This window comes from Dunckerocampus dactyliophorus, chromosome 1, assembly GCF_027744805.1.
Source record: "Dunckerocampus dactyliophorus isolate RoL2022-P2 chromosome 1, RoL_Ddac_1.1, whole genome shotgun sequence".
Classification (NCBI taxonomy): Eukaryota; Metazoa; Chordata; class Actinopteri; order Syngnathiformes; family Syngnathidae; genus Dunckerocampus; species Dunckerocampus dactyliophorus.
In genome coordinates this window covers 10556658-10572735 of record NC_072819.1, presented here as the reverse complement: position 1 = coordinate 10572735, position 16078 = coordinate 10556658, and the positions used below count along the sequence as shown (strand labels likewise).

Sequence of the window (16078 nt, the reverse complement as noted above, 5' to 3'; positions counted from 1 at the left end):
TTCAATTGCTTTATCAATAGCGGAGAACACGGCAACAATGCACATTCACCCAAGGGCTGCTGTAGGCCACAACCTAACATTCACGCACTTTCAACCCCCCTTAACACCGAGCTACCACCACCAAGTCTAGCTCTCTTGCTTGCACCGTCACTTCCCAAGCCCCGCCCCTTAAAGGCCCAGACACCACAAGTCACAGATATTACACTGTCCCCCCCTTTAATAAGCCCCTCACCCTGATGGCTCAACAACAAAATCCCCAAACCTTGACGGCCTCCGCCTCTGTCTCTGTGGCCGGCCCTGGCTTGATTCATGTCCGTCTCCAGGTGGCGCCAGTGGCTGAACAGGAACAACTGTGGTGGGACCCGGAGAACTTGGGTCCACCACACGTCCTGAGCCAGCTGGTGAAGCAGGCCCCGCCTCAAACTGGGCAACATCCCGGCCCCTGTAACTCTTCTGCCCCTATAGGGGAACTGCAACTCTATAAACTACTTCCCCCACCCGCTCTAGCAGCCTGCACGGTCCATCCCAATGACAATTTGGGGCAACATCCTTTTTTCCGTTTGGGCGTGCAGCGGTGTGGCACATACCTTTTGCATGTCCAGACACTCACACATGGCAGCGAACACTCTGGACTCAAAATTGCTGCCCTGGTCACTGTGGAGGATGTCCGCAGTGACAAACCGACTAAACATGCCCTCCAGAAGCGCATCTACCACCGTCTCTGCTTCTTGGTCTGGCAGCAAATATGCTTCCAGCCATTTAGTGAAGTAGTCCATTGCACACAGCACATACTTGTTCCCTCTGTCCATTTCAGGAAAAGGCCCTATAATGTCCACAGATACCCTTTCAATGGGCGCCCCGACCCCTTGCTGCTGGAGTGGCGCGTGCGACTGGTCCTGGGGCCCCTTGTACGCTGCACACTCGTCACAGTGCCGGCAGAAGTCCTCCACATCCCGCCGGTGTTGACCCCAGTAGAATCCCTGGCGCAGCCGTCTGAGGGTCTTTGTGCTCCCGAAATGGCCTGACCTGGTGCCCTCGTGACATGCTCTCAGCACCGCCTCCCTGAGAGCTACAGGCACCACCACCTGCCACCTCTCTTCCCCAGTGGCTGGCTCCTTCCAAGCACGCTGCAGCACTCCATCTTAGATGCGCAGCACTGCAAACTTGCTCCACAGGCCCTTGGTGCCCACCGACAGTCCCATCACGCTCTCCCAAGGTGGCCTCTGGACCCACTGTCGCACTGGTTTGAGATCGGCGTCCTCTTCCTGCTTGACCGCCCACTCTGCAGCATCCACTGCCTCCAGCGTGGAGCATGACGGCCCACCAGCTCTCTCATCAACGCACTGCTCCTTCTCTCTGGCGTCTCACCGGTCGCAGTAGCTGCTGCCGTCCACAGCACACGGCTGCCAGGAAAGGCCGTCAGCGTTGGCATGCTGAGCACCGGCTCTATGGATCACACTGAAGTGGAAGGATTGCAGCTCCTCCAACCATCGCGCCACCTGGCCTTCCGGTTCTCAAAAGATCATCAACCACTGGAGCGCTGCATGATTTTTTCTGATGGTGAAGGGCACGCCACACAGGTAGTACCTAAAGTGGCGTGCAGCCAGCACAACAGCCAACAGTTCACGTCTGGTCACGCAGTAGCGCCGTTCACTTTTATTGAAGGTTCGGCTGAAGTAGGTGACCACCCGTTCACCTTCCGGCCCCACCTGCGATAACACCGCTCCCGACATTGCTAGCGTCCGTGTCCAGCACAAAGGGAAAGGCTGGGTCCAACGTCTTCTGACAGTCTGGCGTCCATGCGAAGGGCTGGTCCTTCTGGAGTAGGCGGAACAAGCGCTCATATATTCTCCTCATGTGGGCGGGTATGGACCCTCCCACGGGTGTCTTTCCTTCCAGCATTAAGTCTGGCAACCTGTATGGTCGCCCAAAAACAATTTCAAAGGGAGAAAGTGACTTTCCCTCAGCTGGAACAATTCTCATTCCTGTCTCCACAAGTCCGATGCAGTCTGGCCATTGTTTTTTTGTTTCTCTCATTTTTTTACCAGTCTGGACTTAACAGTTCCATTTGTCCTTTCCACTAGTCCTGCAGACTGTGGGTGATACACACAATGTCTTTTCAAGTCAATATGTAATAATTCTCCCACTTTTGTCACAGCTTCGTTCACAAAATGTGTACCATTATCGCTCCTGATCACAGATGGAATGCCAAACGTGGGTATTATGCGGTTACATAATGCTTTTACAACAGTTTTTGCATCGGCATGTGCACTTGGAAACAGTTCAACCCATTTTGAAAATACATCAATGATCACCAAACAATATTGTTTTCCCTGTACTTTGTTTAGTTCAATGTAGTCCATGTGTATTGTGTGGAATGGTTCCGGTGGTGTTGGGAACTTTCCTCTTTTTGGGCGTAAATACCCTTGTGCATTATTTTTAATGCATATCAGGCATTTGTGACAAAAAAATTTTGAAAATAGTGTGAAACCATGGGTGTGGTAATGTTGGTGTACCTGTGCCACCATCCCTCCTGTTGAGACATGACTCAATCCATTGCTCAATTTTGCAGCCCACTAAAACAAAGATTTGGGTAACCATGGTTTCCTATCAGGTAGTGTACTTAACATGTTATTGTCAAGTCGTGCACCTTTGTTTTCCCAATAGGTTTTTTCAGCATGAGGTGCATGTTTTTGTCTGTTAATGAGGATGTCATTTGTGTTCTCAGGTGTGGTTGATGTATCACCAGAGTTTTGTGCAAGTGCTGTGTCAACTGTAGGGCCGCCATGTGCCGCCTCTTTAGCAGCCTTGTCTGCTAACCTGTTTCCAATAGTAATCGGGTCGTTTCCTGTCAAATGTGCTTCACATTTGCAAATAGCCAATGTTCGAGGTAGTTGCACTGCCTGCAGCAGGTTTTACAGCAAGCCTTTGTGTACTACATCTTTTCCTGTCGTAGTTTTAAAACCTCTTCTAGCCCATTGTTGACAAAACACATGTACAGCTCCGTAACCATCTTGACTGTCAGTCCATATGGTGGCGTCTTTCCCTTCAAACAATTTGCATGCTTTTATGAGGGCTGAAAGCTCTGCAGCTTGGGCCGAATTAGTGGATTTCAGTTTGCCTTGATATAGGATATCTTTTGTTGTTGTTATGGAAAATCCTACTCTATTTTTTCCTGTGCTATCTTTGCTAGCTGAGCCATCCACAAAAACTACAGCTCCTGTTGACAGAGGTGTGTCTGTCACCGATGCAGAAAAATCCCTTCACGAACCTCCGTAGTATGAGGCTAGGCCCAAGAAACTCTTGAGCTGCTTTTGGTCTCTCTGGGCCGGCCAGTCTTTGGTGGCACTGACTTTCTCCTCCAGTGTGCTGATACCACTCGAATCCACCTTGTGGCCCAGGAACTCCACCTCTCACCGCATAAAATGGCACTTCTCAGGATGCAGCTTCAGTCCAGCGGACATGGACGAGGGCATCGTCCAGGTACACTAAACACTGCTGCCTGAGAATATTTGCAAGCACAGTGTCCATCAGCCGCTCAAATGTCCCTGGTGCATTGCAAAGTTCGAAACTCATGACCTTGAATTGCCAGTGCCCCCTGGTGGTGCAGAACGCGGTCTTTGGTCTTGACTCAGGGGTGAGGGGGACCTGCCAGTACCCACTGTGCAGGTCGAGCAATGAGAACCACACGGACCCCGACACCAGGTCCAGCGTCTCATCACCCCAAGGAAGCAGGTAACAGTTCTTCCTCGTGACCTTATTCAGCGGTCTGTAGTCTACACAGAATCGTGGCCTAGAGCTCTTCTTCCTGGGGACCATAACAACACCAGACTCCCACGGACTGTCAGAGGGCTCTATGATCCCCGCATTGAGCATGGCCTGGACCTCTTTATCAGCTGCCTCCTACTGGACCATGGGCAGGCGACAGGGCTGCACCTTCACTGGACGTGCGTTGCCAGTATCAATATGGTGTTCAACAAGGTGTGTGAGGCCCACTAATTTTCACTGAGGACGAAAATGTCTCTGAAGTCCCATAGCACTCGCCACAACTCCTAGGCCAGCGGAGTTCTTTTCCGAGCTGGACATGCAGGCACAGCTCATCTGGTCTCGTTGCTTGGACGATCTGGTCACGAATCAGCTCATTCTGGATTGAGCCCGGCATCCCAGCATATGCGCGCCGAACCAGGGTCTCGATGTTATGGGTGAGAGAGCGAAGCTGCTCACCTGGCTGACGATCACGGTGCTTGAATTCACAGTGTGTGGTGTCTTTAACATCAAACACTCCGAAGCACCTATGCATACCCCCAGTAACGTGCAGCAATTAAGCCACTCTTCCAGGCTCAGCAGCAGTAAGCAGGATGTAGCATCATCTGTCAGTGATAATGCCAACAGCACCGCCTTCAACCTCTCAGTCCGGCCTGTTGCATGAGCCGCAAGGTCAAACTGTGCCTTATAGGCTTCCCAGCTCCGTTTACCGGAGAATTTCAGTGCGTTCTTAAGGTCAAACATGTACTGATGGGCGCCGGCATGTTTGTTCCTCTCCGCATCATGATGCAGCTCCGTGTTGGCAGCCACGCTCTCATTTTGGCGCAAAATGGCAGAGTCATGGTGTCCGTGCTCAGCGACCATTGTCTCAGGCATGCCTATTACACACTCGCCGGCTTCCTCCTTTACCGTCGGTCGAGTGCCGAACTCACCAGGCATCCTCCCCCACAACAGCGGTCGTGCAGCGGGTTGAAACCGAAGCTTCTGACACCAATGTAATGCCCCTGCTTGTGGAGAAGGAGAGACTCACGTCGCCGATGCACTTTATTAATAGCGGAGAACACTGCAAAAATGTACATTCACACAAGGGCTGCTTTAGGCGAACATTCACGCACTTTCAACCCCCCTTAACACCGAGCTACCACCACGTAGTCTAGCTTTCTTGCTCGTGACATCGCACCGTCACTTCCCAAGCCCCGGCCCTTAAAGGCCCAGACACACAAGTCACAGATATTACAGTACATAACTTCTTCACCGTGACTCCGATTCCATCTGCTCATGGATCATCTTACATTATCATTCATTAGTGGTGAGAACTTAATTTAAAATGCGTTTAACGATTGTGTGAGGCATATTGAAGAGAGAAGGGGAGGGTTCTGGGGCTGAATCAAAGAATTACAAGTCATTTTTATTGCAAATGTTGATCCAAAATCGACACCAAGTTGCTGTCAATTTCAGATTCATCGTCTTTGATCTACTTTAGCAAAAGATATAATTATGACTAGCTGTCTCCTCATGGTCCCTCTCAAAATGTCTGACCCCTTCTTGCTTCCATAGACAAATATTGACCTGCCCCCCCTGAGAACAGGAAACCTTTGATCTCCATTCTGATCTGGTTCCCATGGGAACACGTCTTGTCCCTGTGATTTTCTTGTCTCTTCTTGGAATACCCCAAATCTTATCTTAGGGTGATTACATACAACATACAACTTTATGGCCTGTGCTGGCTCTGTGAGAGCCCTGACGTACTATACATGACCTATACCTATATGGCGTTGCGTCCAAAGTGCAGCCCAGGGGCCATTTGTGTGGTACAGCTGTTTTTTTTTGGGTCCACGGTACATTCCATAAATAGAATCAAACAAAAAAACAGCAAAAATGGAAAGACAGCAGTACGGAAAAAAAACAGCAGTCATTTTATGACAATGAAGTTGAAATATCGTTTAATTTAAACTTAAAACACTTACATGGACGGACAACGCTAAAAACCTTCAGCATTCCAGTATGTGGAATCCAATTAAAGAACTCAAACAATCCACTAAAATGAGAGATTTTAAGAAACAGTGCAAGCAGTTGATGTTTATAAAGTACAAGGAAGATACAGTACATACAACACTTAGATACTTACAATGTTAAGTCTAATCACACACTAATTCTTCATTTCTGGCGAGTACATCGTCTGTACTCATTCATTATCAAACTGTTTGTCAACTATTAACCCTTTTATCAGTCATTGTCTGATTGTTATTATCATTGACTCTGCCGTATAATTTCCTTGCAGTAAGTATAAACCTTGACTGTCATTGTACCACATTGTTGTATTGTCCTTCCTACGTATTCACAACTGGCAAAGACTACATTTGGAAAACACAAAGTAGACAAATTAATTGCTACTGATGTGAAACGGATAATTGGTAGGATTAAAAAAGTTGCAAATTTTGGAAAAAAAAAGTTATGACATTAGGAGAATAAAGTGATAATACTACAAGAAAAAATGGGTCATCTTACATGAAAAAATTCATAATTTTACAAAAATAAAGTACTAATTTTATGAGAAAATAATTTTATTTTTAGAAGCATAAAGTTGAAATATTAAAGAAAAAAGATGTTATTTTGTAAAGTCGTAACATTATGAGAGACAAAACGAAACAAAGAATGAAGTTGCAAACGTTAGAAAATTTGATTGGGGGAAAAAGTTATATTATTGTGAGAATAACGTCAAACATATTAAGGGAATAAAGTCATATCATGACATGAAAAAGAAAATGTAAATGTTGAAGTATTTGGGGAAAAAAAAACCAACAACAGAAATGGAAAAATGAGGGAAAAAGAGTATAATTTAAGGAGAAAAAGTTCATACTAATACGCTTTTTCACCTATTTCACAAAGCTGTGATGGAGTGCTACCGGGCGGCCTTTTGTGGCCCGTAGCTTGTTTTGTTTTTGTTTTTTTGTCGTGCAGCACTTTCAAAAAGTACAATGAAACAATAAAATTAAAAAAGAATTTTAAAAAAACTTTTAAAAAGCTTGTTTTATAACAGCTGATCATATCTACATTGGATTACCCTGTTTAGAAGATTAAAAATATCCACATCCTTTCAGGAAAAAGTTTGGACACCCTTGGCATAAAGCCTAGTTAGGCCGTGTCGTTATTTGGTCATGTAAGATTAGATAACACACAAACAGAGCGGAAGTGTTGAAAGTCTACAACACAAGCCAATAGATCAGGGGTGGGCCAACTTTTTGACTCGCGGGCCACATTGGGTTAAAAATTTGGTGGAGGGGCCGTCTATAAGCAGTGTAGGTGGCATCAAACAGAATGATTTACTTGCTCACGGTGCAACACAACACATCCACAGCAAGTTAACGCATCACATAAATCAAGGAAGCGCTAAACACAACGCATAACTTAAAACGGTTATTTCCAAATGTCCGGAAGGTACGCTGGGTAGCTGCAACAATATGAACTATGAACAATAACATCGGATATCAAGAGTATGTTAATTCCTTTGCGAATTCGCCAAAATGCGACAAGCTACCCAGCATGCCTTGTGGCGGGAATAAACAGTATGAGGGTTTTTTTGGCATGGGTATTGCGCGTAGATATTTGCTTGTATGCACACATGGTGCAGTAGGTAGGTTACTTGTGCATCGTGTGTGTTGACATGTGTTGTTTGGATGGCTTTTTTGTACAAGCTACAGATTGCATCTGGCAATTCTGGCGGCGAAAAGGGAAATAGAAATGATGTGGCCTGCAGGCCTTTGCCTACCCCTGCTATAGATTCAGAGGTATGCTGGACAAGAGTTCATTGTGCAGCGTACATGCAATACAATAAATTGAATGAATGAGTGAGTTAAAGTTGTTAAATGAAGAGTTCCTATCTGCAGACATGACATGCATTACAGATGAATCATCTAATCCATTCAGAGATGCTGTACACTTCTGTTGACATGTTCCGTCACTCAAGCTTCCAGTGAGAGACGCTTCTCAACCTTAATTATGTATTTTAAGTATGATTCCAATCATTTTGAACATTTTCTTGAGTAAAAATTGCTGAATTTGCGCAATTCGCGACCAACAACAGCAGTAACCTGAATGTGCAATCCCTAACAACTGGGTAACTGGGTTGCATGGCACATGTCTGTTTCTGTTTTTCAGATGGTTGCCAATATACTCATGTTTGCAGGAAGATGTATTATCTATACGTGTTATCTATATGTATTATCTATATGTGTCTTTAATGTCAGTGCGTGACATCAGCATTCTTGTTGATTGGACAAGAAACTGCAGAGAAAAGTCATAAAGTGGGGCAGTACTCTGTCAGGCTCGGAGCAGGAAGCGGAGGCTGATGGGCTTTGCAGGGATGAGCAGGGTTCGTGTTTTGGCCTCAATGGGGGCACCGCTGTCTCCCGGGTGTACCTCGTAGTGCTGCATCAGCTGTCAAGTTAGAACATGATCCAGTTCTTAGTTCTGATCACAAGTAGAGCCAAACATGTGTGCCACTCACCTTGCACAAAGCCAAGTACATCTCCATTTCTGCCACCCTCCTTCCCACACAGGCTCGCACACCCACACCAAAGGGGATGAAGCTGTACGGGTGGTGCTGGAAGACCTGAGTGCGAAGCCACCGCTCCGGCATGAAGACCTCAGCGTGGGAGAACTGTGTCTGGTCGTGGCTGACAACGTAGTGGCACAGATGAAACTGAGTCTGGAACGTGATCAAGCGCACGACTGTTTCTTTTGGAGCTCACAGCGGCACCCGAAGGCATCGGACTCTACCTTCTTTGGAAACCGGTAGTTGTCCACTATCACCTCGTTCTCTGTCGTGAAGCGCCCATTGCCAGGAACTACGGGATATAAGCTGGAGAACAGAGTTTGCTGACATGCTTTCTTACACAATACTTGGATCACCTATTTGTGCAAGTGACCCAAATTGTCTGTCAGCTCACCGTAATGTCTCCTTGATGACAGCCTTCAGATAGGGCATCCTTCTCAGGTCATCTGCGTCCGGCTTCCGTCTGTTGGCACACACGGCGTTCACCTCACTGTACAATCGATCCTGAACATGCGGGTTCCTTGCCAAATGGTACAAGGCCCAGGACAGCGTGTTGGAGGTCTGTGATCATCACCGTCACGTCAACAGGTTAATAACACCAACATAGAAACATAGGTTCTGCCAGTTAGGCGATGTGCATGGCGGTTCTGACATGGCTCATGTCCAGAGATATCTTTCAAGCGGCTGCTCTGGTGAGACAAACAAGCCTAGTCCTGACCTAGGAATTCATCCACAAAAGTCATGTATATGCATGCAGGAGCAGCAACATCAAATTGTTTTGGCTGTGGATTCCTTCATGGAAATATGCGCCATGACCTTTCTTTCCTTGCTACTCCAATACAAATAAGAAATTCCTGTCCATCTGGAATTTAGGAGTAGAAGTCTTTATGTTGCCGGGTTTGATTTAAATCCAAAGAGCTTACATTGAGTGTTCTGACATATACACTCAACAAAAATATAAACGCAACACTTTTGCCAGCCTAAGGCACACCTGTGCAAAACCATGCTGTGTAATCAGCAAATGAGTCACAAAATGAGTCACAAAACAATGCAGGTACATTTTGAAATGTTTGCATACATGACCTCAGCATGATGCTTTTAACTGTTGAGCTTCTTTCCACAAATTGAAACAAAAACAAAAAATGAAAACAGTTAAACTAATGATGGTAGTTCTAGCTACTACTAATCATTTAGGCTGATGTGTAGTTATGTAAAGCCACATGGAAAACAGTAGATTAGTTCTATGTTTAAGTAGTTCCCATGATGCTTAGAGTGCCGAACCAGGTCCGAAGTAGTCTGAAATAGACGCTCCTATCACACGTTTTGATTGTTTTCATATGCATGGTCTTTATATGCTGCCATGTGTTTTGATCTGACAAATTATAAGTAACTTTGATCAAATGTAGAAATACTACAGCTTCTGCTTGCACCACCGAAGCTGTTGAACGTTAATGGAAAAAAAAAAAAAAAGCACTCGACGAGTGACAACTGATGCTGGGAACACTGAGGTATAATTTGCAAGCTAGTGTGCGTAAAGCACCTAATGTGTGGTTTCAATCCCGCCTCACACGCTGCACTGCCTCTTCCGTATCACTTGTATATCATTCACAGTAGCGATGCCATAGTTCAGACTGATTGGCTTCTGGCTGCCCTGTTCTTGTGAGACAGCATTTTTCCAAATGAGAAATGTTGTCATGTTTTAATCTCGTAAGATCTCGAGATTTGTGAACTGGATTTGAGAGAAACAGGCCTTTTGTGTAAAAAAATTTTTTTTGTGTAAAAAAAAGTTTTTCTCATGAAAGATGGGAGCAAAGACAAGTGTTGCATTTTTATTTTTGTTGAGTGTTTACTAAATATGAATACTGTTGCGGTCCACGATATCGCGCTTTTTCCAAAAAATTATTAATTAATAAATTATCGTTGTTTCGTGGTTGACTATAGCCTACTGTTAGACAAAAAATATTGAAAGACTGTAGTATTTTGGTCACTAGACATCAGTAATGTTCGGAGACATGACATTAGATTACATTACCTTTCACACTGCATGGACACTAGCTATGCAGTCTGGTACTGTTGGATATTTTAGCATGTTTATGCTCTTCCTGACACATAACGTTGGCTTATGCAGTTTCTTAATACATAATGAATACATTTGGGCTATGTTTTGTCAACAGTATTATACCTAATCTGTAAGATTATCAATCAGATTAATTAACATATACAGTGATGACATAACCTACAATATTGCCAATCAATAGATGAAACATACGTTACAAGCAATACATTAGTAAATACAGAAAGAAACAAAGGGTCATCAGAAGGTCAGATGTGTGTTTTGCTGGAATGCTGGCCGGAAGATTATGGGGGGAAAGGAATGCATGTAGATATTATATTTATGACCAGGAGTGTGCTCAACCAAGGTATTACGGAGCCAACAGAGGACCTTCAGGAATCATCCTAAGGACTATGCATGGACATATAAACAGACAACAGTCAATAAACAGCGTGGGACTGGAAAGACATTACTACCCTGTCCACACGGGAACGTTCCTGAGATTTTTTTTTTTTGGCAGGTTGAAAAAAAAGTCACGTACATTCTGTGTTGCATCGAGACCTGAACGAATCACTGAGTGAAAACGATATATTACACAAGGCCCTCCTACGTGTGGCCCTGTCAAGAAACACGCGGGCGGAATCACGGGACACACCAAACCATAGAAGAAGAAAAAACGCATGTGCTTCCGCTTTTCAAGACTTAGGAGATGTGGAATTACTTCTTCGAGTCATTGTGGAGTATAAGTTGACTGGGGTGAGTTATGTTCATCAAAATACTCAGATATTATGTTGGTTTGTCTTCAAAGCTCACTTCTGGTCACGTGACGGCAACGAGGCGGCGGTGGGTCAGTGACGTCATTGTTTTCATATTACCTGTCTACACGGCAACAACAAGCTGCCGTTTTAAGACTTTTCCACTCTGGAAGCCGTTTTCAAAAAATACCGTTTCAGGTCAACCAAAATGACATTCCCGTGTAGATGAGAGGCTGAAACGATAAAATACTTTGACGTTTTGACCTGAAAACATTTCCGTGTGGATAGCCCCCAAAGCAGAGGTGTCCAAAGCGCGGCCCGGGGGCCATTTATGGCCCGCGACTGCTTTTTTTACTGGCCCTCGGCACATTTTAAAAATACGATTAAACAATAAAATTTTAAAAAGCACTAATTTTACAAGAATAAAGGCAAAATGTTAAGGGAGTAAAGTCATATTAGCAGGAAATAATAGCATAAAGTGGAAATATTCCAGGAAAAAAGTTGTAATATAAGAAACAAACCAAACAAAGAATTAAGTTGAAATTTTAACGTTATGATAATAAAGTCAAAATATTATGAGAATAAGTTATATTATTATGAGGAAAAAAATACAAGTACAACATTGAAATGTTTGTAAACATCAAAACAAAAACAGCCAAAAAGTAATATGAGGAGAAACCGTTCATAACAATACGCTTTGTCACTGATAAAATGAATAAATATATCTTATATGTGTAAATACTGTATATATATATATACACATTATATTAAATATTTTCTTTGGGTTGGTTTAAAAAAAAAAAAATTGCAAAAGCAGCCCCCGCATCTTTTAATTTTTCAGTATGAGGCCCTCAGTGGAAATAGTTTGGACACCCCTGCCCTAAAGGATCACGTGACAAGGTTCAAGGAGACGGCCAAACAGAACTAGATGAAGTAATTTCAGTAGAAATTTCCTGTGAATGTTGACTAAATGTAGAATGAATGTTGAAATATCCTAGAAATGTGTTGAAATCTATTCACCGACTGAGGATGAATGCATGCGCTCACCGTGTCTACTCCGCCCAGCAGCAGCTCGGTCACACAGATGTAGATCTCTGATTGGGTCAGCTTGCCGCAGGACAACAGGTAAGTCAGATATAACCCACCCGTCAGCTCACCTCGCTCCATCTGGGCTTGGAGGTCAGCCAATCTTTTGTCTATGAGTGTCCGTGCTGCAGTATCAAAATTCATTGTGTGAGCTCCTTCAACTCAAAAACACAAGAACATTTTGTCCTCAGCTGTAGCCCACCTGTGTCATAGAGGTCATCCCAAGCCTGAACAAAGCGCTTCCAGAATGGCAGTACATAGCGTGTCCAACGTGGCAAGACAACTACAATCTCAGACAGCGTCATCATGTCATTGACCGCAGTGATGAAGCGCACCGTCTCCTTAGGAATGTCTTCCTTGAGGCAGCCCAGCCTCGTCTCGAACAGGATGGAAGCGATACCTAAATGATGTGGTTCAGGAGAGGTTTCAATTATACGCGACGCCCTCCCCCACACCCCCAGAACCACTGAAGCGGTTGTCACCTTCAAAGCCAAACTTGTAGAGCTCAGCAGCCACATCAGAAACAGTAGCTTGGTCCGGACTGCCAATGCGGAGGAACTCGATGCGTTGCAGGAGATCTTCAACCACTTGGTGGATGATGGGCGCATAGGCCGACACTTCCTGCAGCTTCAGCAACTTTGAATTCAGAGCACTCCGCATCCGGTACCACTCCAGTCCTTTGCTAGAAAGTCGAAGAACTTTGACGAACTTCAGAACGTTCGTCTTTATTTATGGCGGTGGGTAGGCTAGGTTAGGGCACTGGTTCTCAAATGGGGGTTTATAAAATACATACAGTAGACTAGACAGTGGGCAAAATATGTACTTGATCCCCTGCTGATTTTTGTAACTTTATCCTCTTATAAATATACTTAAATGTTTCAGATCATCAAACAAATTTAAATAGTCAATGACATCACAACTCAACACAAAACTTTTCATTATTAAAAAGGGAGAAAAATCCAAACCTAAAGTCATGGAAAAAAATATTAGACCACCCTTGTTTCTTCACTTTATTGATCCATTTTAACGCCTGGTACAACTAAAGGTACATTTGTTTGGACAAACATAACGATGATAACAAATATAGCTCATGAGAGTTTAAGAGTTGATATGTACCAACTTCCATGGTTTAGTTGATAATAACCAAAATCACTTAAGTTCTTACATAATTACCAATAGCATTGCAGCATTGCAGTGCCAAAAATTTTAACTTGTATGAGCTACTTTTAGTTGTATCAGGCATTAAAATGAACAACAAACTGAAGAAACAAGGGTGGTCTAATATTTTTTCCCCATCACTGTACATGGCCCTGTGTGAAAAAGTGATTGCCCACCCTGTTAAAACATAACTGTGTTCGTAAATACACAGGACTTGATGGAAACTGTCCTTTGTGCCGATAGATGGTAATCACAAGAGCCGTGGATGTTTAGAGTGGTGTGGGAACTTTATTTCAGCCATGGGAAGGATGTAAATTGAGATCTATCAGTCTGGAAAAGGTTATAAAGCCATTTCTAAAGCTTTGGGACTCCAGCGAACCACAGTGAGAGTAATTGTCCACAAATGGCAAAAACATGGAACATTGGTGACCCTTACCGGGGGTGGCCGGCCAACCAAAATTACCCCAAGAGCGCAGCGACGACTCATCCAAGAGCTCATAAAAGACCACACAACAACATCCAAAGAATTGCAGGCCTCACTTGCCTCAGTTAAGGTCGGTGTTCACGACTCCACCATAAGAAAGACAACGGCCTGCATGGCAGAGTTCCAAGACGAAAACCACTGCTGAACAAAACGAACATTAAAGCTTGTCTCAACTTTGCCAGAAAACATCTTAATGAGCCCCGAGACCTTTGGGAAAATAGTCTGTGGTCTTACGAGACAAAAGTTGAACTTTTTAGAAGGTGGGTGTCCCATTACATCTGGCGTAACAGTAACGCTGCATTTCAGAAAAAGAACATCATACCAAAAGTAAAATATGGTGGTGGTTGTCTGATGGTCTGGGGCTGTTTCAAGCCCCGGAAGACTTGCTGTGATAAATGAAACCATGAACTCCAATGTTTAGCAAAACATCCTGAAGGAGAATGTCCGGCCATCTCTTTGTGACCTCAAGCTGAAAGGAACTTGGGTTCTGTAGCAGGACAATGATCCAAAACACACCAGCAAGTCCACCTCTGAATGGCTGAAGAAAAACAAAATGAAGACTTGGGAGTGGCCGAGTCAAAGTCCTGACCTGAATCCTATTGAGATACTGTGGCATGAACTTAAAAAGGTGCTTCATGCTGGAAAATCCTCCAATGTGGCTGAATTACAACAATTCTGCTAAAATGAATGGGCCAAAATTCCTCCACAGCGCTGTAAGAGACTCATTGCAAGCTATCACAAACGCTTGATTGAAGTTGTTGCAGCTAAGGGTGGCCCAACCAGTTATCACAGCGCCATGTAGGTTTGGACTGATCACCAGCCAATCACAGGTAGACAACCAATCACACTCACATTTACAGCTATGGACAATTTCAATTAACCTGCCATGCATATTTTTGATCAGAAATGGAACTGATCAAAAAGATTTGGAGTCTGAAGGAAGATGCACTCACTCTACATGCAGCCCATATGCTTGTCCCCGCAGGTCCCGGTATTCCTTCCAGTGTGGGAGCACCGCTCGGACAGGGTAGCGTCCTTCTTGACGAATCACCTGAGCAATGAGCTCCGGACTTGCCACATTGACCAAGTCGAATGGGCCAAACCTGGAGCGCCAGATTGGCCCGTACAGACTCTTCTGTAGCCCCTGACGAAAGACGTATGAAGAGTACTTTACTGCTCACCATAACTTAGTGCAGGGGTGGGCAAACTTTTTGACTCGCGGGCCGCATTGAGTTAACAAAATTGGCCGGGGGGGGACAGACTATATATTTGATAACAGTCCACGTGGAATATTTGTCTTACTTTGTCTGTAAAAGTGCCATACAATCTGCTGTATGTGCTTGTGTCCCTTTTTTCAGGAGCACTTTAAACATCAGACCACATCAAATAACAAAATTGAAAACTATGTGAAAAGCCTGGACATATCATGGGCACGATTGGGTTATTACTTCCACAGTCACATTTGAACAATGGCATTTGCACACGGTGCACATCCTGCTGCTCTTCCACGCTGAATAAGAACACACATTACTCACATTACATATACTGTACATTCACTGAACCACACCTCCAATCAGGATGGGTTAATCACACCCCTGTTGCCCCGAGTCTGAGTTCTGTTTACCTGCAGCAGGTGGCTTTTGTCCGCATACCCTTTGACAAATAACCAGAAGACGGTGGTGAAGAAAGTGGGGCCCGGCAAGTCATCGATGGTCTTCAGTTTAGCCGCTACAGTCGTTGTCTGAACGATTGTTCTGGTAGAGAGGGGGACCAAGCCTCTGCAGAGTGCAGAAAGAGGACGAGGCCAGGGGTTCATTCTTGCTGTGTGAGCTAAAGTTTTTGGCACGGGAATCAGTTGTTGTGCTGCTTAGCGATCTGAGTCCAGTGTGGGTTTTACTGGCACCCAGCAGACATTACGAGCAACTGCATCTCAGGAAGTAGTTTTTTTTGTCTTTATTACATAACAAACATAAACAATGGGTGGGAAAGGAGGGAAGAGAGTGACAGAATTATTTGTTTTATACATTTCGGGATTTTAATTGAAAATTTGTTAGTGTATAGTTGAGAAAATAAGTATTGGATCCCCTGCTTATTTGAAGTTTACTCCCCTCCCAGAGATATGGACAGTCCAGCACTTTTATGGTATTTTGACTGTAACAGAGAGAGACAGTGTACAAGAAAATCCGGATAAAAACAATATTAAATAAAGTTACATTGCAGTT

At 44.3% G+C, this 16078-nt stretch overlaps 1 protein-coding gene across 2 annotated transcripts; it reads right to left on the bottom strand.

Moving 5' to 3' along the window:
- Positions 1-5693: 5693 nt before the first annotated feature.
- LOC129190200 (sterol 26-hydroxylase, mitochondrial) lies at positions 5694-15768 on the bottom strand. Of its 2 annotated transcripts, XM_054792693.1 has the most exons (9): positions 15481-15767; positions 14810-15000; positions 12697-12896; positions 12417-12614; positions 12176-12339; positions 8715-8881; positions 8545-8626; positions 8273-8473; positions 5694-8202 (listed from the first exon to the last, which is right to left on the bottom strand). In XM_054792693.1, exons 1-9 carry the CDS (start codon positions 15670-15672, stop codon positions 8086-8088), a joined length of 1512 nt encoding a protein of 503 aa, XP_054648668.1. In that variant the 5' UTR covers positions 15673-15767; the 3' UTR covers positions 5694-8085. The 2 variants fall into 2 exon arrangements, with proteins under 2 accessions (XP_054648668.1, XP_054648675.1); XM_054792700.1 differs by lacking the exon at positions 5694-8202 and having other exon boundaries at positions 8275-8441; positions 15481-15768.
- Between the last annotated feature and the right edge of the window lie 310 nt (positions 15769-16078).